This window comes from Brienomyrus brachyistius, chromosome 13 (genome assembly GCF_023856365.1).
Source record: "Brienomyrus brachyistius isolate T26 chromosome 13, BBRACH_0.4, whole genome shotgun sequence".
Classification (NCBI taxonomy): domain Eukaryota; kingdom Metazoa; phylum Chordata; class Actinopteri; order Osteoglossiformes; family Mormyridae; genus Brienomyrus; species Brienomyrus brachyistius.
Window position 1 is genome coordinate 22099498 of NC_064545.1, and position 24303 is coordinate 22123800.

Consider the following 24303-nt stretch of genomic DNA (forward strand, 5'->3'; position numbering starts at 1 on the left):
AGGCCCCTCCAGCATCCATATCCAGAGATGGAAGGTTGCTGTCCAGAAAGTGCAAATCCAGACCGAGATTTTATATCAGCCAACCCGTTGGGTATAAAGAGGCACAGTCACGGAGTACTTAACTGGTTGGTTGGAATAAAATCTTGGTCTGGATTTGTACTTTCTGGACCTGAACTTTCCACGTCTGCCCATTTCTTATTTCGCGGTCCCTCATGGCTACCTTTTAAGTCTGCATTGATTTGAAAGGTTTTTGAGAATTGTTCATGGAATACAATATGATAAGTGGCAAGTATTGAATTTCTAATTTCTGCTGGATCAGCATCTTTGCCTCACTTCTCCTCCTAGTGTGGGTTTGATTTCCACCCAGTGTGTTAGAAGTTTACAAGGGTTTCCTTCATAGTCTGGGGTGTCAAACTCCTGTCCTGGAGGGCTGGAGTTTGACAGCCCTGGTCTACAGTGTGCATCTGTGCACCCTCTCTGTGATGAACCATCATTCCATCCAGGGTGTCCTTTGCCCTCAGGGACAGGCTTCAGTTAATGGACATCCTGTACTGGATAAGACGGATTATGGAAAATGACCTTAAATTTTAAGATGTGATGGTTGGATGTGGAATGGTAAAATTATTATGATGTATAATACATCCCAAAATCCACCCACTTCGGCGTGCAGTTTGCTGCACCAAGAATCATCTGTCATCTTTGAGATGAGTAACATATCTGATCATGTGTACCTGGTCGGAGGTGATGAAAGTGTCCAGATTGAAGGTGGATTGAAATTAAACAGGGACTGGCTACCCTAATAGGGGCTTTCAGGTTAAAAGGTTCAATATCTATTCCTTTTTCTGCTCAGACAAGGTCAAACAAATTTGACCTCAATCTTATGTACCAAGAGATGACACTTGATCACTCTAAAGGAGATGTCAGCTCAATACAGACTCGTGCATCACACAACACTTTTCACCCAAGCCGATATTGACCTTAATCCTTATTGATATAAACCAACACATTTTAATCCATACTCATGATTTACTCATTTGTCTGATGCGTGCATCCAAAGTATTACAGTTTCTGTGCTGTTTGGGATCTGCTCCCACAACCTTTGCATTTTTTTTTAGCACAATGCTATACTTGTTTAGCAACAGGAGCAGTGCACATAGTGACCGCAGCCCACCCCCCATTTGAATCCACGGTGATTCATGCTCCATCCTCTCCATCCCGCACTGGGGTCCAGGATTTAAAGGTCCTGCAGTGTTTGCTCCTGTCACCTCGGTGACATCATCCTTCCAAAAGAAGGGATGAGAGTCATCGGAGCAGCGTGCAGGATAATCAGCGCTGGGGTGAGTCTCCCCTCCTGTGTGCCAGGGATCTGCTGCACTGTCATCCCCCCCAGCCCCCTCCCCCAGCCCTCATCACACAGACAGCTAACTCTCTGCCTGGCAGCCTCGGGCGCTAGCAGCGAGGGCTAATTCTATTAGTGCCCTCAAAACCCAAGATTATACCTCTGATTACACTACCATCCTGAACAGGGTCGTTTTAGTGCCTCCCATATATATATTAAAAATCAAGATTTTTCTCCTCCCCCCCGATAAAAAAATGTCATTAACATAGTTACTGGATTTAATTTGACCGGAATTCTTAGATATTCCTTATTATTCACAAGCAGGAAATTGTAATGAAAATTGTAATGACTTTCTAATGAAAATGATAAATGCCAGTTTTGATATTGGTGCGTGTCATCAGTTAATATAGCATTCATTCAAATGTAGGGAGTGTAATAGTGACTGTTTAGGATTAGGGACAGATCACTCTGTGCCATAATTCTGAAAGAATTCCTGCATTAATTCTCAGTTTAGGGCTATTTTGAGGTGTACTGTGTGGAAAATAGCCCTCTGTGCCTTTAAGGTGCCTCATATCCAGTGCCATGCATCAGATCATTTATCTTCCAGTTCGTCCGGCTGCTTTTAAGCTCCGAAAAAGAAAGACTCGCTTGCCTCATGTATTATCAGCCTCACTTTTGCATCACTTCGGGCAGTAAGCGTGTGCTAAATTAATAAACGTGAGCACACGGAACCCAGGGCCTCCCCGAAGGGTTAATCCAAGGAACGTGGGCGGGCCTTTCAGGTGCATCTCTGGGCTGTTGCTCGGCAACAATCTACAAAAGGATGTCACTGATGAAGCATAAATATCATTGGTTGGAGATGACATCATGCACTCCCTTTCCCCCGCCCCCCCCCCCAGAAGTTTAAATGTTGCACAGTTTATGCAGGGTCTTCATGGGGCTTAAGCCTCCAGGGATTATCGGGGAGGGCCGACGCCAGAGTTTAATATGCAGGGGCTGTCGCTGTATTGACGCCAGTTGGAATTAAAAAGCAGAATTCATAGGGCAGTAATCATGGCACAAATAACTGCACAAATCTTTGCCAAGCGCTAACCGTGGCTGCGTGTACCGTCAGGCAAAACACATGTCTGCATAGTGCCCCCTGTTGGTGAAACACAGACAGACCTGTGTGCAGGTGTATTTTGATTGACAGACATTAGCCCTGGTTTCCTTGCTGGATATATAGCAGCTCTGTGGCATATTGGCGTTCACGGTGGCTGTCCCGTCATGGTGGCTATGCAGTCACCACAGCGAAGGCCTTGACGCGTCTCTCCAGGTCTCCTCACTTTCTTTGCCTAAATAAGGAGTGTCTCAGATCCAGACAGCGTTGTGTGCCCCCCCCCCCCCCCCCCCCCCCACCGACGAGGAGGAGTAGCAGCGTTCCGAGAGCCCAGATTAGCATTCCACTCCCGGACTCTCCCAGAAGCCCCTTCCTCTGAATCCTAATCGGGGAGCCATCGCCTGAATGTCCGAGCGACGAGCAAGGAGTGGAATTATGGGTAAAGGATGGTGGGACGATGAGCCAGAGGAGTGCGTGGGAAAGGGGGAGGACGGAATAGCAGTGGGGAAGCAGGAATGAGAAGAAGGGGGGCAAAGATGCAGCAGGAATCCACAGCTGCACCAAGTCTGCAGTCTGGGTCACGGGCGGAAATACATCCAAATATATTTCGATACAGATTGCAAAGTGCCAAACTTGTACTAAAATGAACTAAAATACAGCCACCAGGCAAAGTATCAAAATAAAATGCAGTAGTTTGTATTTCAAAAATACATAAATGCAGTTTGCACACTTCTGTTCCATTTCAGTTCTATATCAGCCTGTTCCTTCACAGGCACAAATGGCCAAACATACCAGCATTTTTTCACTCCTTAACGAGACACAGCACAGATTTTGAAACCAAACAAAAGAATTATTCTGTACTTAGAATATTAACTGTATGATTTTTTTTTATTGAAGATGTAATAATAAGAGCATTTTTATTTTTTGTAATTTAATTGAAAATGCTGCTTTCTTTTTGGATCACGGGGACAAATAATTGAAAACAACAAAATATAAAATGAGAAATGACATGTACATCCTTTGAGGTCCCCATTTGGATAACCTCAGTTTTATAAAAATCTGTGAATGCAATCAAAAAAATAAAAGTCTTGGTTGCTTACTTATGGTTAAGGTTAGGGCTGGGTAGGGGTTAAGGCTGTCATGATTGGGATTAGGCTTTTCCCATAGAAATGAATGGACGGTCCCCATTTAGATAGGTACACCAGCTTGTGTGTGTGTGTGTGTGTGTGTGTGTGTGTGTGTGTGTGTGTGTGTGTGTGTGTGTGTGTGTGTGTGTGTGTGTGTGATGGGTATACCTTACCTTATGGGGACACAATGCCCCCACAACATAATGAATACCCGTTTTTTTCCCTTATAGGGACCAGTTCAGCGTGCAGTTTTTAAAATACAAATCTGTGACTACAATGAAAAAAGTACAAATGCAAAAACTTTTGCTTGGCTACATATGGTTATGGTTAGGGCTGAGTGGGGGTTAAGGTTGTCATAGTTAGGGTTAGCATTTTTCCCATAGGAATGATTGAGCGGTCCCCATAAAGGTATGTTTACCCGACGTGTGTGTGTGTGTGTGTGTGACATTGGCCAAGGATACAAAACTATGTGATGGCTGGCTTTGGTCTGTAGAACCTTCTTAAAGCCTTCTGTACATGGGAACCCCAAATACTAACCCTCCCCCACAGTGGGAGTCTGGCCACCATGTAACCCTGCATGGAGTCTGACTGTTTACATTTGCTGGCCGTCCAGCATCCTGATTGAGGGCTTTTCTGCGTCAGCCCAGCACTGGTTCTGTTTGGGACACGAGGGCTTTCGGTCTGACAGTATTCCAGGAAGAACTAGCCTTGTTTATCTTTCCCGTAACGCCTGACAGCACACACTCAATAATCGCAGACAGTAAGTGCTACTTATGTGACATATTGAAAATTTTCACTATGACAGCAAGAATATATGAAATGTCAATACAGACAGTGCTGAATAACGACTTGCGAACATTTTAGTCCAGCTGTAGGACATGTAGCTATAGCTGTAGTCACCAGAATAGGAAAATGTAAAGACAATAATCCTCCCAACCACCGTCTTTGGAAGAAACCAGAGGACCCCATGAACGAAGGGTGAACGTGCAAACTCCTCACACACAGAGCTGGGGGCAGCAGTCGAACCCACAACCCTAGGGGAATGAGGCCACTGCCCCACCTACAACTAACTGATTTCAGATACAAATAAATATGGATTGACTTCTATGAACTTTAATCTACAAATGACTTGATACCAAACCCCCAAGACAAAATTAATGCACGGAATTATAAAATTTATATGTGGGAGTTGTGCGGCTTTGCCTGTGAGCGGAAGGTTGCTGGGTCAAATCCCATGGCTGGCAGAATGATTTCACTGTTGGGCCATTGAGCAAGGCCCTTAACCCCTATTGCTTCAGGGACACTGGCTGACCATACTCTGCGATCCGCACTTGTATGGTGCTCTGGGCAAAAGTGTCTGTCAAATGAATAAATGTAAACAGGAATAATGTAAGAAAAAAATCTGCTTTTTAGTTATTGATGTATGTTTAACCGTTAGAATTGGTGAGCTGAGGGACGTTGATCGTCCGCAGACCCAGTGAAGGATGCAGAGAGCTCTGGCTAAGCCCTACTTCCCCTGTCTCCCGTAGACTACCAGAGGCTGATGACGGTGGCCGAGAGCATCACCGCCCTGATGTTCCCCTTCCAGTGGCAGCACGTCTATGTGCCCATCCTGCCCGCCTCGCTGCTACACTTCCTGGATGCGCCCGTGCCCTATCTGATGGGCCTGCACTCCAACGGCCAGGATGACCGATCCAAGCTGGAGCTTCCCCAGGAGGTGGGTCCCAGCACCCAGCCTGCGGCCGTGTTTACCAACACACACCACACACCCGCATGGAGCCCCCTATTGGCTACAAACCATCAATACACTAAATATTAAATAGACACGTTCCCTATTGGAGATGCTGAAGCAGCATATTCTGCTAACCACCTAGCTAGCTACGATCTTCTGACACTACTTGCGTTTTTTCGTTTTCAAAACATCCAGGAGGGGGGGCCCACAGTGATCTTTTCAGTGAGTCCTAGAAACAACTAACCAGCCCCAGCACCTAGAGTGCCATTTGCTATTAACGTCTCCAAGATGTCGGATGTTAGTGCTAGCTATCCAGGCCCAGGAACAAGAATGGTGGGATGCTTCACCTTCATCTTCCTCTCTGGGTGTCCACATCACTCTCCCCCATTCTCTTGTCTTCCAGGCAACTTTGACGGTTTACGTTTGCCACTGTGCACTTTGGCATTATCGAGAATGATGGACTTTAAATTCTGCCCTCAAAGATACATCCGGAAGGTGCTTCTGTGGTTTAAACCTGAACTTAAGTTGTCAAAATGAATCCCTTGCGATGATATCAGTGTTGACAGCGGTGATAGAAAAAGTCAGAAATCTGTTTTCTGTTCGGGAAATCTATTACTCAGCCTAGAAGTGCCCAGAATTTTGACATTTTGACAAACACAGAAAAACCTTCGTGGTTGCAGCATGCATTGTACTGTACTTCTTGGTAATTATCCTAATGACTCACCCAAGCATCTCTCCATCTCTCTGTCTGTTACCTTCTGTCTTTTATCTACATGTCAATCTCCCCAATACACCCCCTGTTATTCAGAGACTCAACGACTCAAGGGATTCAAAAGCGTTATTGTCACTTGTACGCGTCCAGTGAAAAGCTCGCTTGCCTGCCCCCCTGCTGACTTAAACAACATATGATGAGGAAGAACAATGTCAAATAACAGAATAACAAGAACAATTAAGTACATGCAATATACATATGACATATGCAGTGTACCTTAAACAGATATGCAATATACAAAATGCTACAATATGTACGGTATACACACAGTATGCATAAGACACATACAGTATACAGACAATATACGTGCAATATATATACTATATACAGTAACATAAAAGTAGGTAGGACAGCAAGGTGATAAATTGATAGGGTGATAAATGTCAGTGATGATTGGACAGTGACTCTGAAGTACCTGGCCCAGCTCCGGTTTCCCCCCTTAGTCCAAAGACATGCTGATGCTAATTGGAGATATTGGAGATATTCTCAGATGCCTCATGTGGCTGTTATTTCCCAGTCCAACACCACCCACCCCCATCACAGCTGATTGCGATGAACACGTCAGTCTAATAATGTGATGTCACTTCCCTGCACTGCAGCCACTCTCCATTATGTTCTGGAAACATTTTTTGTCCTAGAAATTCAATAAAGGATAGAATAACGAGGAATTGGTACAGTCCTAACTGCGGGGTGTGTATGTTGACACTTTAACCCGTTTTTACCCTTGAGGATAACGAACAGCAGATCACGTTAACTGCAGGTTAATACATGTTCGTGGACTACAGGTTATTCTCATTTATATTGTTTGGTTCCATACTGTTATTCAGTGTCTTTCCAAAGAGATGAATACCCTAAGCCAGGGTGTGATATGAACTTTTTTATTTGTATAAATAAAAAGCGTACTGACTCATTTATATTGGAGTGACTTCTTTTAATGGTGTAATACCTGCAGTCACCCAAATATTAGCCCTTTAGCCAAATACAAATAACAAACCTAGTATGTCACCGTGAATCACTGAGTTACCAAAAAATTGTTTCTTTTTTCAAGGAACATTTCTATAAAGTATTGCTATGAAGAACTGGTTACTGACTTTAACTGTGAGCTGCCACCTGCTGGAGGATATTTGAAATGCAGGGATCCTGGTCTTGTGTCTCATTGATAACAGTAACTAGTAGCTTGTTCTAATACTGTTCTGTAGGCCAACCTGTGCTTTGTTGACATCGACAACCACTTCATCGAACTGCCGGAGGATCTGCCGCAGTTTCCTAACAAGCTGGAGTTCGTCCAGGAGATCTGCGAGGTGCTGATGGTGTTTGGCATCCCCCCCGAGGGCAGCGCATGCAGCGGCGAGGGCATGGGGGGGCCGAGGGGCTTCCGTGGCTGCGACGTGGCCTCGGACCGCCGCAACGGCAACCTGGCCGGCTCACCTCTGGATCTGCTGAAGGAGAACGAGACCATCACCCGGCTGCAGGCCCTGGTCAAAAGAACCGGGGTCAGGCTGGAGAAGGTACCATGTCTGTTGGGTGGGGGGGGTGGTCTTCTGTGATATCACTGTGGACTCCTTAAAGAGACCATGAGAGGAAGTGGAGCAGAGTGGCATAGCAGAGGCATGCGGGGCCCATAACTCAGAGGCTGATGTATTGAAAGCGTCCTTTGTTGGTCTGTTGTGGCTCTTTCTTGGAGGCTACAAGGGTTAGGCCTCTGTACCTGTGATCAGAAGGTCGCTGGTTCAACTCCTATGTTTGGCAGAGTAGCCACATCTCCTTTGGGCCCTTAAACATGCTCCACAGGCTCTCTGGATGGATGACTGACCCTGGGCCCAAGCTTTGCTCTCACCTGTGTGTTTCACAAAGTACAGCAAGATAGGGTGTGCAAAAACACGTTCCAGTATTGCTGTATTAATAGTAAATTTCCAAAATAATGATGATAGGAAATGATAGGAAAACAGCTATAACCACTGATGATGGCGTGTAACCAGGTAGCTTGTGACAGCTCAGCCTCCTTACAGCAATTGTTTCATTTGGCTCAAATTGCCAAATAAGTTTTTAAGTGTATTAAAGTGTAATGAACGTAACTATAAATGTGCCTGAACTGCAATAAGTACAATGAAAAAGTGATGGCTCATTCCTCTGCTTAGCCTCTCATCGGCTCTCTCTCTCTCTCTCTCTCTCTCTCTCTCTCTTTTCCTCCCTCTCCCTTTCTTCCTCCGGCTTTCCCAGCTGGATGGGATGGAGACCTCCGGCACCAACGGCGATCCCAGGGTGCAGTGCGGCGAGGAGGAGTTACGGACGCACCTGCTCAACATCCGCATGCGCGAGGTCTTCGCCAACCGCTTCACGCAAATGTTCGCCGACTACGAGGTCTTCGTCATCCAATCCAGCCAGGATAAGGAGTCCTGGTTCAGTAGCCGTGACCAGATGCAGAACTTTGACAAGGCGAGTGGCCGTCTAGGCACAGAAGTTCACTTGTGGATCAGTGACTGCATCGCTGTGAGATAAACACGCTGTTGTGTCATGCCAGGCCAGAGGGATGGGAGTAACCTGAAATTAATTCATCTGAAATGTAAATAAGCAGTTCATACCTTAAAAAACATCTAAGTTTTCAAGTTTCAAATTCTATTGTTATGTCTATTTAGAACAGAGGTGGGCAATCTTATCCACAAAGGGCCGGTGCCTGTGCGGGTTTTCACCTCAACTCCCTAATTAGATTACTAATTAGAGGACTGATTGGCTGAAGAGTCCTCACACCTGTGTTTGAACAGCTGACCTAAAGGTCATCCCAAAAACCTGCACACACGCCGTACTTTTGCGGATAAGTTTGCCTACGCCTGGTTTAGAGGGACACTGTGAAATTCTTATATCAGTTGCTGGATGATGGCAGATGTATGAGAGGTACAACAGGATAAACAGCACTGCAATATAAGACAAGACAGTGCAGGATAAAGATAAAAGACAGTAAACAATGGATAAGCAATGGAGATATGCAGTAAGGAGCGTGCACTGATACAGTGCGTTACTGCACCCACCACAGAACAAACCACCTCAGTGATGAGAACCTGAGTGCAGCCATGTGGCATGTGGATACCTCAGCAGTCAAAAATGACCAGTGTGAGTTTTTCTCCAGTGGCTGGAGTGCCAATCATGCCACCAACCCCCAAGTTTCTCCCTGTAAGTGGGAGGACCTCCCCATAGGGCTGGATGTAGGTTAACGTCACACCCAGAAGAAAGTAACTGCAGGTTAAGGGCCTCGATCAAGGGCCCAAACTTGAATTACTCTGGGCATTCACGGGATTTGAACTAGCAGCCTTCCGGTTACCAGTACGGGGCCCTTGCAATATACAATACGGGGGCTTTTTTTAGGGGGCAGGTGGATTTAACAAAATGGAAACAAAAGCCAGCACCAGGGAATTAGGAATTGGGAACAGGGTGCTTGATCAGTCAGCGGGTTCTGAAATCAAAGTCCAATTTGTATTATCAGGGATGAAGCACCACCAGGCCGCTCTAGACCATACACACTTCCACACTATTTTATAATCAAGTGCTCCATCTCGCCCCCTAGGCCTCCTTCCTGTCGGACCAGCCTGAGCCCTACCTGCCCTTCCTGTCACGCTTCCTGGAGACGCAGACGTTCGCCTCCTTCGTCGACAGCAAGATCCTGTGCCACGACGACGAGGACAAGGAGCATGCGCTGCGGGTGTTCGACGCCCGCGTGGAGAAGGTGCGCATGCTCAACGTGCGGACGCCCACGCTGAGGACGTCCATGTACCAGAAGTGCACCAATGCTGAAGAGTCAGGTACGCATGGCTTGGTGGCTTTGGGAAATGCCCACATCTGGAAGGTCGTGGGTTCATATCCTGTGGCTGGCAGCATAATCTGAAGCAAATCTGAAGCAAATAAATAACGTGACATAATACAATGGATGACCATATGATTAAGAGTAAGGATGTGGTGGATTCGGGATAATAGAATGGGTTCATTTATCAACAGTCTGATGGTCTGGAGGTGGAATCCGTACTGCTGATTCAGGCTCTCGTACTGCAGTAACACCTGCATGACAATCGCAGTGGGAACAGTCGCTGTTTACTATTGGGCCCTTGGGATAAGGGTTAGAAAATCCTCACTGCATTCTACATGAGTCTGAAATGCGATGGAAACCTACTAGGCTGTCATTTTCAGGTGTGCAGGTAGGGGGAGCCATACATTCTTAAAGGGGTGTTTGAAACGCAACTGTGAGTCTCATTCCCGGAGGTAATTTAAAATGTCCCAGAGTTCCAGTGAAGTCCATAGACGGCCATGTGACTCACATTAAATTTCCCTTATCCTGTCCGCAGAGAAGGCCATCGAGGCGAGGGTGACCAAGATCGACCACACAGCACTTCACCCCCACCTGCTGGACATGAAGATTGGCCAGGGTCGCTACGAGCCCGGCTTCTTCCCCCGCCTACAGTCTGACGTGCTCTCAGCTGGACCCACCAGCAACAAGTAAGGCTCGGGCCGCAGGGAATGCTGGGTAATGGGACTCTGACCAAAGCAGCACAATAATGTAGGAACTGCCATCCAAATGACAGAAGTATTGTGTGTGTGGCTCAGCGGGTTAGGATGCTGTGCCAGTCACTAGAAGGTTGTTGGTTCAAATCCCAGCGTTGGCAGACTGATGTGCCCTTGAGTAAAGTCCTTTACCCTCCAATTGCTCCAGAGATGCTGGATAAATGCTTGTACTCAGACCCCAAGTTTTGCTATTTACTTTGTGTCTGTGTATCTCATGGAGAGCAATGGTGAGTTATGTGAAACGGCAATTTCCCAACAGGGAAGAGTCACATATCACTGTTCTCTGTTCCCCCAATGTTGTACCACCTCCTCTGACAGCCCAGAACCATGTAATTAGGCTAATTGGTGTATTTAAACTGCCTGTAGTGTGTGAATGTGTGTGCCGCTGTACACTGGCACTGCTGTGACATCGTGGTAACGCTTCGGCGCCGTCCGCCACACACCAGGTGGTCCAAGCGCAGTGCCGCAGCTCAGTGGAGGAGGCGGGACAAGCAGAAGCAGCACGCGGAGCACCTGTACCTGGATAACGACCAGAGAGAGGTGAGACTTCACCACGGCGAGCCAGAGCCTTTAGGGCTCTTCAGCTGTCTAGAGGATGACAGGCTAGCAGATGGATATTTTTCAGATTTGTGACCCTGTAACCTCCAGTGACACTTGGCAGTAAACACGGGTCTGAGTCAGTCATAAGGAGGGTTCTTATTGGCTTGGCCGATCCACAGACCTGCCCCCCTCGTCTATAATGAAACGTGGGAATTCGGTCCTCCTCAGTCATGTGGTGCGACACCACTAACCATTATCTGCCGTGAGGTTGGACAATTTTATTTGATTGATGTGTTAATAGGACTTTCCGGTTTTAGTTTTCTATTAAGCACCCATAAAATTCAAAACATTTTGGTATTTCTGAGTGGAATATGAATTAAACGGAAAAGGATGTGACTTAGAGCAAGATAGAACATTGTTTTTCTGCTTCGGGTCTATAGTCATTGGTCCTAATTGTTTTTCCCCACTCACTACTTTCTCAAGACATGATTATGCAAAGTCTCTGTCCCTGCAGAAGCACATTCAGGAGGCCAGAAACCTGGGCACCACGATCCGGCAGCCCAAGCTGTCCAACCTGTCGCCCTCCGTCATTGCACAGACCAACTGGAAGTTCGTAGAAGGGTTGCTGAAGGAATGCAGGAACAAGGTAGTATGCCAGGGGTAGCTCTCCAGCATCGTCAACATCATCACTTTATGTTGTCATGTATATATATTGTCATATGACTGTAATACTGGTCACGTCCTACCAGGATGTTCAGCGTCCAAGTGATAATGTTGATTATGTGGTCTTGATAAGGGTTTGAGCTTTGTAGTGGGACATCTTGAGACAGTGACCTTAAGGATGCTCTGTGTGCCGCAGACCAAGCGTATGCTGGTGGAGAAGATGGGCAGGGAGGCGGTGGAGTTGGGCCACGGGGAGGTCAGCATCACGGGCGTGGAGGAGAACACGCTCATCGCCAGCCTCTGCGACCTGCTGGAGCGCATCTGGAGCCACGGGCTGCAGGTCAAGCAGGTAAACCATCAGGAATGAGCGGAGGAACGAGCCGGATAATGCTGGCAAGCAGGTAGACTGTCAAGAATGAGCAGAGGATTGAGTCAGATAATTTTGGTAATTAGGTAAACCGTCAAGAATGAGCAAGACTGAGTCAGATAATGTTGGCAAGCAGGTAGACCATTGAGAAGGAGTGTAGGAAGTAGTCAGATGGCAGGTGTTGTTGACAAATTGGTCTAGCTGCAGTATGATGGGATATTGTTTCAGTAATTGATTACTGATTTAAGAAATAATTGCTACCAATTCAGTTTAAAAGTTTATTGTAATATGCACAGTAAGCAGTCAGTTACACCACAGTTGAAAGAGGCCTCTCAGATGGGGGGGAGGGGCTTGTGTTTACAGAACCCTCTGATGTTTTTTACATAAATAGTACAGGCAGTTCCCAGCTGACATAAGTAATCCGTCCCACAAACCATTACGTAAGTCAGATTTAACAGAATTCAGATTTACCTTCCCATACTATTCAAGACACCTTATAGCCGAAAAACATGTCATTCGAAATACGCACTGAAGAACACATTATAAGTAAATGAAAAGGGAAAGTATAAATAATACTTGCAGGCGTATGGCGCCTCATTGCATTAGCACTTTTGTAAACTCTGTGTATCACTGATGTGTTTTTGCACGAGTCCTTCAGGCTATAGTGTACACATATGTGTACTACAGCACGACATCAGACAGTGAGTAAGAACATCCGCACTGTAGACAAAACACCCACCTACAGGTCAGGGACGACGGTGCACTGTAACCAGAAGCTCTTGGCCTTGAGGTCACGTGACACCGCCACAGTAGGGCTCTCAGATGATTGGTGCTGGGGTTGACAGTGTTAGCAAATGCAAGCCCCTCCCCCCCCCCCCCCCCCCCATCTGAGATGCCTCTTTCAACTGTGCCTTCCTTTCCCCGCCAGGGAAAATCTGCTCTGTGGTCACACCTGCTGCATTACCAGGAAAGCAAAGAGAAGAATGATGCCACCCCATCGGGCCTGAACCCCCCAGGTACTGCCTTACGGTTGCCGCTGTGTCGAAAGGACTCCCAGAATCCTGCACTCTGTAGATTCTGCTTTCTCTTATTCACTTTGTCTGAAATGCTCTTTGCTGGTCTGCTGACCTTCCATTTCATCCTGGCCCCGTATTATTGCAACAATAGATTTAAGTGTAATCACTTGATATGAAGTAATAGGATATTTCTACATGAAAACGTACTACAAGCAAAAATATGCACGGTACTTATGCTGTCAATTAATAACCCTGATGAAATGTGTTCATTAAAATTTAGAAGAGAGAATGCTAGATCAATAGAAAATAACCATTGTGTGTATTTATTAATTCTTGATTGTTTGATTACTTAAATTATTAAATATCTTGGAAGCAACATTTTTTATTTTATTTTAAAATGCTTTGTGAATTTGTGTCAGGGGAACCGGCCATTCCTCATTTTGTATGCCAGAGTGCTGCCTACTGGTCCGGAGGCTGAAGTGATAATCTTGTGCAAATATTACTGATGGCTGGATCTTTAATGTGTAAACATGCCCCCCAGCTGGAGCCGTGCAGCTGGATGGGCTGTTGGTAATGCAGGGGAGCATTTTTCTGTCACTCCCACATGTGTGAGAAGCATATTGTATACTTCATCTGTCTCAGGGCTTATTCAAGACTCAGAGAGACGCAAGTCTGATGCAGGACTCACCCTGCCCCCCCTAAAAGTTTCCCTCATTGACGATATGCGGTAAGTGCTGTGCACCACCCTCCAACTGCCCCCTCCCCCACTAACCCTGACCCCTCCCACACCAAGCCAGCCTCCCACCCACAGCTCAGACACTAAACGATTCATGATGTCCAGACTTTTGCCTGAGGTTTCCACTTGACCTGATTAAGATAAATGAATAGTTTATGTGGGGTGCAGGAATGGCGGAGGGGGGGGGGATCTGAATATTATTTGTGGTCTAAGCTGCCCTACAAAGGAGATGGAAAAGGCCGGAAACGATCAAAGCTTCCATGCAATGATGCCATCATGTTTTTCTCAAACATGTCAAGCTGAACTTATCTGAAACTGTTTCCTGTCCATATCCCCGGTTTGTGAAAATATTATAAAAACTTCCCTGTTTAGTCCTTTCCTGTTATTTACTCTTTATGTTTCTGGTTTATATCTTTGACAATCCTCTGTTTTTATCCTGTGTATGTTTTCTGCAGTTTGCGCAGAAACCAGGCATTACCCAGGGTAAATCAAACTCTGATATTTTTGTTCCTATCACAGTTTATCAGAGTTAATTAATTTTGTTTGCCAGTGACACAAAGCTAATGAAAAGACAATATTACAAAAACAACTGTAAGCTCCAGGGGGAGGAGGGAACTGTAAACAAAACAGTGCACAGCATTGTGGGTAGAGTAGCACGAATGCAGTCTGCTCATGGAGTGAGAGGTGATTTCCCTGTGCAGTACGGGAAAGGAGGAAGCTCCGTTTTAGACTCATCTATTACTTCCACCCTAATAAGCTGACCTCCTGCAAGCCGGGATGAGGGAGAAAGGAGGGCCTGTCTGGGCCAGAGTGCACTCGCGTTAGCTTAGCCACACTGAGCCATCAGGCCCCCTGTTGGCCACAAACAGTCACTACACTAAATAATAAATAAACACATTGCTTACATTCTGAAGCAGCATGCTCTGCTAACCAGCTAGCTAACTACAATCTTCTGATTGGACTCACTTGCTGTTTATTTGTGACTTTTCGAGTGAGGCCCCAGAAGCAGCTAACCTACCCCTGCACAGGTTCAACATCAACGATCTCTCTCCAAAGTGCGCCCCCTACAGGGGTGTCAGAGGAGTTCCACGCAAATCTTTAGATCTTATGTAGTTGCCGCTAACAGGCTACAGGCCGCATTCTGTCCTTTTACCTTCCATTCCTGGTGCCCAGCCGTTGTTGTGAGCTTTGGGGTGAATGGCGATGATGCGTTTATGAAAAGGGAACGGCGTAGTGTCATCCTGAGTGCCTCATGTGGAGCTGCCACGCTTCTGTGGGAAACTGGGCTAATGCGCACGAGCCACGGGAGGCACTCAGGCTGCAGACGATGCTCAGTGAGACGGGGGAGTGTAGTCAAATGCATCTGGGTGTGTGGAATGTGCCGGCGGGGGGGGCGGCGGGGCAGCCAGACACGCCGCAGGGATCTGGGATCCCGTCTCGACTTCTTCGAATCCCTGCCATGCTAAAAGCAGGCTTTAAAAGGAAGGCCCAAACACGAAATATAGTTTACGCACAGCATCACCCCCTGCGATGTCCTTGTGAGGAGGTTCGCCCGTTGTCATGGTGACAGGGGAGCTCACAGGGGATGTGACCTAGTTCGCTACCAAGGAACCAGGGCTGGGCATAACTACTTGGAGCAAGGCTGCAGTGGCGTGAGCATACCAGGAGTTACCAGAGACCCATTACTAAACTGCTCTGTCACTGCCCCCCCCCCTCCCGGGCCCCCACCACAGACACATCCAGAACATCGGCGAGATCAAGACAGACGTGGGCAAGGCGCGGGCCTGGGTTCGCCTCACCATGGAGAAGAAGATGCTATCCAGGCACCTCAAGCAGCTGCTGTCTGACCAGGAGCTCACCAAGTGAGTTGCCAGTAACTGGTGCAGCTGGGTCCCAGGTGCCGGAATGTTCCGGAGCATCACCTGGCCTTCTGGTACCTCGTGTTTGATACAATAACATGCATCAATTTATGCTTAATCTGATTGAAGATGGATTCTCAATATATGGACACTCCTCAGAGGATACTAGGAATAGAATAAATCTTACTCTATTTTCTTGGGTAATCTGGATAAGGAAAAGTATGTCTATAATAATTAGTATGGAAAATCCCTTTTTGTAATTATTACATGTATATAGTTCCCTTAATGTAGTTTGTTTCTGTAGAGGCAATCCAAATTTTAAACTTTTTTTTTTTTTTAAAAAACAATACTAAATGTAATGTCTCCTTTTCAGTATATATTTACTTGAATATTCTCTTCAGACTCACATTAAGCACGGCTGAAATATTTCAGAATACATTATGAATGAGCCTCGTTAAATACATTCTATTGAATTCTGTCTGCCAACTGCTTTTCCAGGTGAAGGTTGTATGCACTCTGTAACCCGCTATTAAATATTAAATGGGGTTCATTAAGTGCTGGGACCTTCACAGTGAACTGGGTCATCCCCGGGGTGTGTCACCTCTAAAAAACACCTTCGAATTTGGTCTGCAAATTGACATCAGGACCTGGGGAAGTCATTCGGTTTGTCCTTTCTGCTATTGAAGTAAATGTGGCCAAAAATCTTTGGAATGAAATAAAATGTTAAAAGTGTATTCATGAAAAACAGATTAATTTCCAGCCTGGATTGGCTGGAGCTTGGTAGGGATCTGTAGAACAAGAATTTAGTGTGAAATGAACTAATAAACCACAGTGGTTAAGGATGGATGGATGGATGGATGGATGGATGGATGGATGGATGGATGGGAAAAAAAGTTTATATTTCTATGCAACTCAGGCCACTTTGTTGACTTCATGCACTAGCGTTTGGGTTCTGGCTCCATTTGTACAGCTGGGTTACGTTTCTGCACCTTTGTGGTCGGCGTAGCACGTTACTTGGGGAATTCATGCATTGCTGGGTCCCACCTGTGCACCCGCAGGAAGCTGTACAAGCGCTACGCCTTCCTGCGCTGTGATGATGAGAAGGAGCAGTTCCTCTACCATCTCCTGTCCTTCAACGCTGTCGACTACTTCTGCTTCACCAATGTCTTCACCACTGTCTGTAAGTGCCAACGAACCACTGCTGTATTCAAGTTTCTGTGCCGTTAAGGGGTCAACATCCGCTAGCTCAGATGGAGAACGGGAAACACAAGGTCATGTGACTGGTATATGCTGGGATATAGTACAAACTGCTTTGATATTGGAGTATTGGCGATCACTAGGTTAGGCTGAACATTAAGCCGATGTATTGACGGCCATCAAGTCCTTCAGATTTACGAGCTAGGTAATAAAGCCAGGGGTCTTTGCCTTTTCATTGTCCTGTGGAGTAGCCGATTGTAGTTTCTACAATATAACACCAAGATGTTCTAAACGCATGCATGTGATCCCTTGCCTTTGACCAGTAATCCCATACCACGTGGTGGTCATCCCAAGCAAGAAGCTCGGGGGGTCCATGTTCACGGCCAACCCCTGGGTCTGCGTTTCTGGAGAGCTGTCGGAAACAGGGGTTCTCCAGGTGCCCAAGAACTCCTTGGAGATCACCTTTGAGGTGAGCGAGACGCAAAGCAAACTCAACCAATGGCGGGTAGAGCAATGAGCCTGGAACCTATCTGCCTGTCAGCGTCATTAATTATCGAGACTTCACCTTTAAGACAGGACCAGTCTGAATCTGAAAGACCTGTACTGGTGAAGTACGTTAAACACAAAAAGAATTTGTCTTGCTGGGTGTGCTCCGGTATAACATATGAGATGCGAAACGATTTCAAGACAGTTAGCAAGTCTGTACTTATGAAAATGTGACACATATTTTTATTCTGGTTTGTATACTGACAGTCAGTAGCAGTGTGGGATGGAATTATCTTAAGTAAATGCTACTTAATGCTTGGAGTCCACCTAACGTGATTACACCATAAACCTGCTACAGTGTGAGATTATTGTTGCAGCATTCTTGGAAAATTCTCTTGCAAGCAGAACAATCTGAAAGCTGTGCATGGGTGGATCCACGTGACCTTTGACTGATGTGGGAATTCAGTCCGTAGCTAGCTGGAGGTCACCCTTAATGTGGAGATGCTCTGCGATCGCAGATGATGCCGCTGGCTTTCTTCCACCAGTCCGCAGATAAATTGACTTGGAGATGGAAGTGATGTAGGGTCTGGAGAGACAGACAGAATCCAGTGGCCATGCAAAGAGGCGAAAGAGCACAAAAGCCAAGCAGGGACCCAGACAATTGTCTGACGGAAACTGTGTCTTTCTCTTGCAGTGCCAGAATCTGGGCAAGCTCACCACAGTACAGATGGGCCACGATAACTCAGGATTGTATGCAAAGTGGCTGGTGGAGTGTGTCTTGGTGAGGAACGAGGTCACTGGGCACACGTACAAGTAAGGACAACTCTGCTAGGAAATTGCTTCTAGTTAGCATGTTATCTTTGGCCAGGGATCACGAATGACGAATGAAGTGAAAGGCACTCATGCATGATCACAATTCAGCTAGTTAACAGGAATAAAACCTTTCAGTTAAGAATGCTTGATGCTCTTGGCTTGGTCTATGAGTAATTAAATGTGACGGGAGCCCTAAGGCCATGTTGGGCCATATAATTAGGTCTGTGACTACTAGCCTTACTCTGAAAGTACCGCACCGCAGCACGATAAGGTCACCAAATCCAGGCTATTGCTGCCACTTGTGTGAATGACCTAATAAACTGCCTGGCCAAAGAAAGTCACTTTAATATTTCATTGGACCGCATTTAGCTTTGATTATTATGCGCATTTGTCAGTGCATTGTTTCCATGTGTTTATGAGGCATCTCAACATTTTTTTCCATCCAGATTTGCATGCATTTCTCGTAGAGATCTTGTATTGATGATAGGTGTGTTGAACCACTCTGTGTTGAACCACTCAGAACATCCCAAAGACTTTCAATGGGGTTAAGGTGGAGGTTAGGCGGAGGGCGATTTATGTGTGAAAATGATTCCTCGTGTTCCCTGAACAACTCTTTGACAGTTAAAGCCAGATGAATCTTGGCATTATTGTCCTGCGATATGCCCATGCCAACAGGAAAGAAAAAAATCCATTGATGAGAACCTTATCATTCAGTAGATTCAGGTACTCAGGTCACTTCACTTTATTGCTGCATACCATAGCTGAGTTGTAATAACGATCCAGTCATTGGCTCTTAAGTACTTGCAGATTTAAATTCAGCCGGTGACTTTAGCAGTATATGAAGCTTCAGACTGACTGAGATTATTCCAGGTTGTATTAATCAGTCTCATTTAAATGGCACCAGTTGCCAGTCCTGTCTCACTGACATATCAGAACATAAGATCAGATTTCAAAGTGAACATCTCATGGAGATAAAAGGACCTGCTTGGGCTGTAGGTAAATTTGGTTTGAACATTGGGGGGGGGGGGTGGTAAGGTCTCCACCCATTTAGTGTTAGATATGATTATTGGGGAGGTTGTATTAGTTGGTTTTAATTATTAGTGGGGTTACAATCCCCCACCCCCCCCCCCCCATTGGTTAAGGAACAGTGGTTTATAGGTGGCCTGTTAGATGCTTCCATAAGCAACGTGATTAAATAGATTTAATTATTAAAATGAAAACAAACAAGTGCATTGTTAACTTGTCATTGTTAATACTGTCACTGAGCCGACTTACTCAAGCAGCTTCCATACCCTGCAGCTTGTACATGATCTATAGCATCCATACCTTTTTTTTCTATCAATGCTGTAGCAATATAGTGAAAAATATGCTGTCCAGGTTACCTGGAACCATGGCATGCGCCGTGCAAATAACCCAGCGATGCAATTCTGCCAGGTTTCCATGCGGCCGCTGGTTGGGTAAGAGTGTGGATGATGGCAGTTTGGAACGTGTCCTGGTGGGAGAGCTGGTGACACCCATCCCAGAGAGCGAGGAACGCCTGTGCCGCACCCCCCCCATGCAGCAGTCCCCTGGAATGATACGGAGATTCGTCAACATCTCACCGAGCAGCAAACCAAGTGAGCGTGAAAGGACATAAAAAACAAAGGGGCGGGGCTAGGGTAGGAGGGGCTCAGTGTCAGACCAATGAGGGATGAGCACAGCGTGAGTGGAAAAGCCTTTGTAGCCAGTCAGCTGTCAGGCTTTGCTGTTATTTCTCAACTATAAAGAAAAGTATGTCACAGGATCCAAAATGCAGAAATGAAATTGACACACAGGCCTTGCTTAAACAATGCAGGGCACACTGTACGCGTGCATTTAACCAGTACTGTCTCCTGCCCCAGAGTTAAACACAGGACAGATTCAGGAAGGAGTGGGAGAGGCCATCAATGGGATCGTCAAGCACTTCCACAAACCGGAGAAAGAAGTGAGTGAACTCAGGAGGCCGTGGATTCTTGGATTTGTCATTTTCCGTCAGCTATGAAGGCAGCAAATCCAGCAACAGGCTGGCTCACAATGCCGACCTTGCTGCGTGTTAATATTTTGAGGTGACCTGTGGTGCTGCCTTTCTCTGCAGAGGAGCAGCCTGACCCTGCTGCTGTGTGGAGAATATGGGCTGGTCTGGGCGCTGGAGCAGGTCTTCCTGCATGGTTTCAGGACCCCACGTCTCTTCAAGAACATCTTCATCTGGGACTTCTTAGGTAAGCGCCGCTGTTGCCTTCAGTTTCGCGCCTGAATTCATTGCTCTTTCTCACCGATGCATTTAAATTCCTGGAATCATCCAAGACCACGTGGCATTGTAACCGGTGTCATGTCCCACACTGTGCTTCCCAGAAAGGGCGCAGGGTCACTTTGAGAGCCCGGAGCAGAAGGACCTGGAGCTGGATGAGAACTGGCAGATGAGGGTCCAGGATTTCTGCCGCTTCATGCGGGCGATCAACAGCACACCGAGGAACATCGGCAAAGACGGCAAGTTCCAGATGCTGGTGTGCCTGGGGGCCAGGTGAGGGCACCACACTCGCGGACCACAACACAAGACTCTTCCCTTAAGTTGCTCAGTTTTTGCATCATATCCTAAGAATGGGTTATCATCTTGTTGCATGTTTCATGTAAGAATTCAAGATTCAAAGCTTTATTGTCACACGCACAGACCACAATGTACTGAGTACAATCGAACTCTTCCCTGTGCACCCTCCTTACAGACTATAAAATGATAATATGACAAGTTCGCGACCAGTAAAATCAAACAATACAATAAATAAATACAATAATAGTATAAGATTAACAAGGAGCAGTATCTTGAAGCTGAGCAGCGATATGAAGTGTTATAATAACACAATTATGGACCTATTGGAGGATGTTTGCCTGTGCTGCCTACACAGAAGGCAGGCTGACAGCAGCAAGAGCAACATCCCACCCCCCCAAGCCTGCCTCTACTTTCCTGTCTCACCACATGATGTGGGGGGGGGGCTGGGGGAGGGCACCCACCCACCCAGCCAGCCAGCCAGCTCACTCACTGCTCTACCCTGCCAGCCCCCTGTCTATTTGCTCGTACCATGATAGCTCGTTTTCTGCGAAATGCTTTCACAGATAGCCATCAACCGTTCTGTTAAGATGTGAGGTTAAAGTGGCACACCATGAGACTTAAGACACCCATAGGCCAGTCACTCTTTTGTTGAGCGCATTTGACCCTCTGCTTTGAGCTTGGTTTGGCTGAGGAAAAAGTTTAATCAATATAAAAACCAGCTAAATTTATGACAGTGCTGATCAATATTTATCTAGCAAGAATGCTTATGTACATGTAATAATTAGCAGAGTCCCTGCAAAAAAAACTTTTTTTGCAGAAACGGCAAAAAAAGATGTGTGTGTGTGTACAACAGAACAGAAATGTTACATAATAATCCACGTCAGATTACCCCATGGAAAACTTTAAGCCCGTAGCCACTGTCTGCTTTAGTCTCATGAAGCCAGATGGCACTAATATGTGAAATTGCCTCCCGCTAGAGACCACCTGCTGCATCATTGGATCGCTCTCCTGGCAGACTGTCCAATCACGGCACAGATGTATGAGGACACTGCCATGCTAAAGGATCATACTCTGGTGAACTCTCTGATTCGAGTGCTACAAACTTTACAGGACTTCAATATCACCCTGGAGGCCTCACTAATCAAGGGCATAGGTATTTAGCCCTGCCGCAGCTCTCTGATAACCTGAAAAAAGCACGGACAATTCTTTGTTCTACAGGAAGATTGAACTTTTTTTTTTAAAAAAAAAAAAAAAGACTGAGACTTAAAGAAGCTTTAGCTTATTTTTAAGCTACTGTTATAATTGCCATATAATAAGTGCAATGAGCATTTTCAAAAGTGTCATTATGTTTACCCTCTAAAATGTGCTGTTACCACGGATACTGTTCTTCTGGTTTCCATTGTGTCTAAACTGTATTAATGAAAGATAATAATGTGAACTATTGCTATACTTAACGCAAATTAAGTAAATACATGCCGTATATTTTCAGAGAGGAACAGTATTATTTTGATATGTCTACCAGGTTTTAACAAATAAGCAAATATAGAAAAATGCTTTATAAGTACTAATTTTGGGAGGAATCCGACATTTTGGTTTAAAGGTGGAAATTAAGCTTTCTAAAAGTGTTAGTTTTTCAGTGACAATGCAAACAATTCTTTTTTTTGTAAACATTGTGCCCTCATGTCACTACACGAATCATACTACTACGGTTAAGAAGACGCCGTTTTATTTGTGTGTTATTAATGTAGCTGTTGTAATTATAAGCCATTTATAAGCCATTCACTGATGACACTGTAATCCTCTGCCCTGGCGAACATGAGCTCCCTTTTGATTTTGCTCTGTTAGTCCTGGCAGAATTAGCACACCTGAAGATACCTCTAAATTGTGAGCCCTTGTGATAAACACCAGGCACTGATGTCTGGCTGCATTGCCATTCCATCAGCAGGATGCTGGGGGCGGGGGCGATGTATGGCTCAGCGGACTAGAAAGCTGCGCTAGGGACTGGAAGTTTGCTAGTTCAAATCCCACGGACAGCAGAGTGATTTCACCATTGGGCCTCTGAGCAAGACCCTTAACCCCCCCGCCCCCCCCTCAAATTGCACCAGTCCAACCCTGCTTTCTCAATTGTATGTGGCTCTGGACAAAAGCATCTGCTAGGTAAATGCTGAGTGTTCTGGAGTGGAAAGCAGTCACGAGCCCACCTGTTCAATCATATGCCATAAGTATAGTTTAGCCGAACATGCTACAATCACATCAACAGTGACATGGCCTTATTTAAGATAGCATTTTGTTGTCAAATTAATTCACAGGAGATCCACCATTTTCAGCTTAACTTATTTTAACATTCCCTTTTCTATACTTAACTGCTGCTGTTATTGCTATGCAACTATGATTTTGAAGAAAAAGACAATACTATTTCTTTTTCCCATTCATATACTGAGCAGTATATTAGATTCCTGTCTACCAGAAGCACATGTGACATTTTCTCCACAGTAATGCTTTGCTATTGTGGGCACCAGTTTCTTGGGTGAGATTTTGGGAAGGTCTGTTTTGCTATTGATTGAAAGATGTGCGTTACGTGGTGTATTATAGATGAATAATGGTGTACAGTGTAAAAATGTAATTAGAAAAATACCTGGAAATGTCTATGTAAAAGTGTAATATATATTTTTACACCAAAACAACCTGTAATGTATGCTGATTCCAGTTAACAACATTACTTGAGAAAGTGGTTTTCTTTTTAAATCTTCTTGAACTCTCTTCTGTAGGAAACGTGTAAAGCTGTAACTGGTAGTAAGAGGTTGATATTGCATTTTAACTGTTCTTCTTATTAATAAACAAAATATTTTCTAACAAGAAATTCCATTGCGTTGTTTTCCTGTGAATTTCTCATTTGTCTCTCGGTTTAATTATTTTTTTTAGTTCAGTGATTTCCACATTTTGCCAGCATTTGCGGCATCACCTTTAAAAACAACTTCTTTTTGTTCCGTATGTCTGTTCCTATTTACGATAGTCAAACGAATGCATATCGATGGGGACACAGAGTCACGTATTACACGTAATCCCTGATCGCTAGCTTTCTATGGGGGCCGTAGGCTGCACGATACGTATCCGTAAAATCGCTTCACATGTAACTCATTACCACTATATTAAGTTAAACTAAATAAACTAGTGGGCCACTAAAAGCTTCCCTAGTTAACTTTTGCGGAGGAGTGGTTCGAGTGTGATCTTGAATGAATTGTTCTCTTCATTCTAACAGTATTTCGCTCTGCACTTCCACAAAATTGGCAACGCTGTAAAAGAAAGGACAGCTACGCATGGTGTGAAATTTGTAGTGCATTCTAAGGCTCACTTCCTACAAACTCTATATCTTGTCTTAACACGTGAGAAAAAAATAGTATATTACAACCTGAGAATTACTTGATTAATACCTTCTTAAAAATATC

At 45.4% G+C, this 24303-nt stretch overlaps 1 protein-coding gene across 2 annotated transcripts in view; it reads left to right on the forward strand.

The window, feature by feature from the left end:
- LOC125705968 (DENN domain-containing protein 5A-like) overlaps positions 1-23717 on the forward strand; it is a 33909-nt gene extending 10192 nt beyond the window's left edge. For both annotated transcript variants that reach the window (XM_048972367.1, XM_048972368.1), the window contains 19 exons: positions 5095-5282; positions 7269-7577; positions 8290-8505; positions 9629-9863; positions 10401-10551; positions 11064-11157; positions 11672-11803; positions 12017-12169; positions 13116-13203; positions 13846-13930; positions 15673-15801; positions 16857-16978; positions 17319-17464; positions 18176-18294; positions 19729-19910; positions 20175-20257; positions 20408-20531; positions 20665-20833; positions 21835-23717. In XM_048972367.1, coding sequence (XP_048828324.1) covers positions 5095-5282; positions 7269-7577; positions 8290-8505; positions 9629-9863; positions 10401-10551; positions 11064-11157; positions 11672-11803; positions 12017-12169; positions 13116-13203; positions 13846-13930; positions 15673-15801; positions 16857-16978; positions 17319-17464; positions 18176-18294; positions 19729-19910; positions 20175-20257; positions 20408-20531; positions 20665-20833; positions 21835-22018 — 2909 coding nt within the window. In that variant the 3' untranslated portion in view covers positions 22019-23717. The remainder of the gene's footprint in view (positions 1-5094; positions 5283-7268; positions 7578-8289; positions 8506-9628; positions 9864-10400; positions 10552-11063; positions 11158-11671; positions 11804-12016; positions 12170-13115; positions 13204-13845; positions 13931-15672; positions 15802-16856; positions 16979-17318; positions 17465-18175; positions 18295-19728; positions 19911-20174; positions 20258-20407; positions 20532-20664; positions 20834-21834) is intronic.
- The last annotated feature ends 586 nt before the right edge of the window (positions 23718-24303 follow it).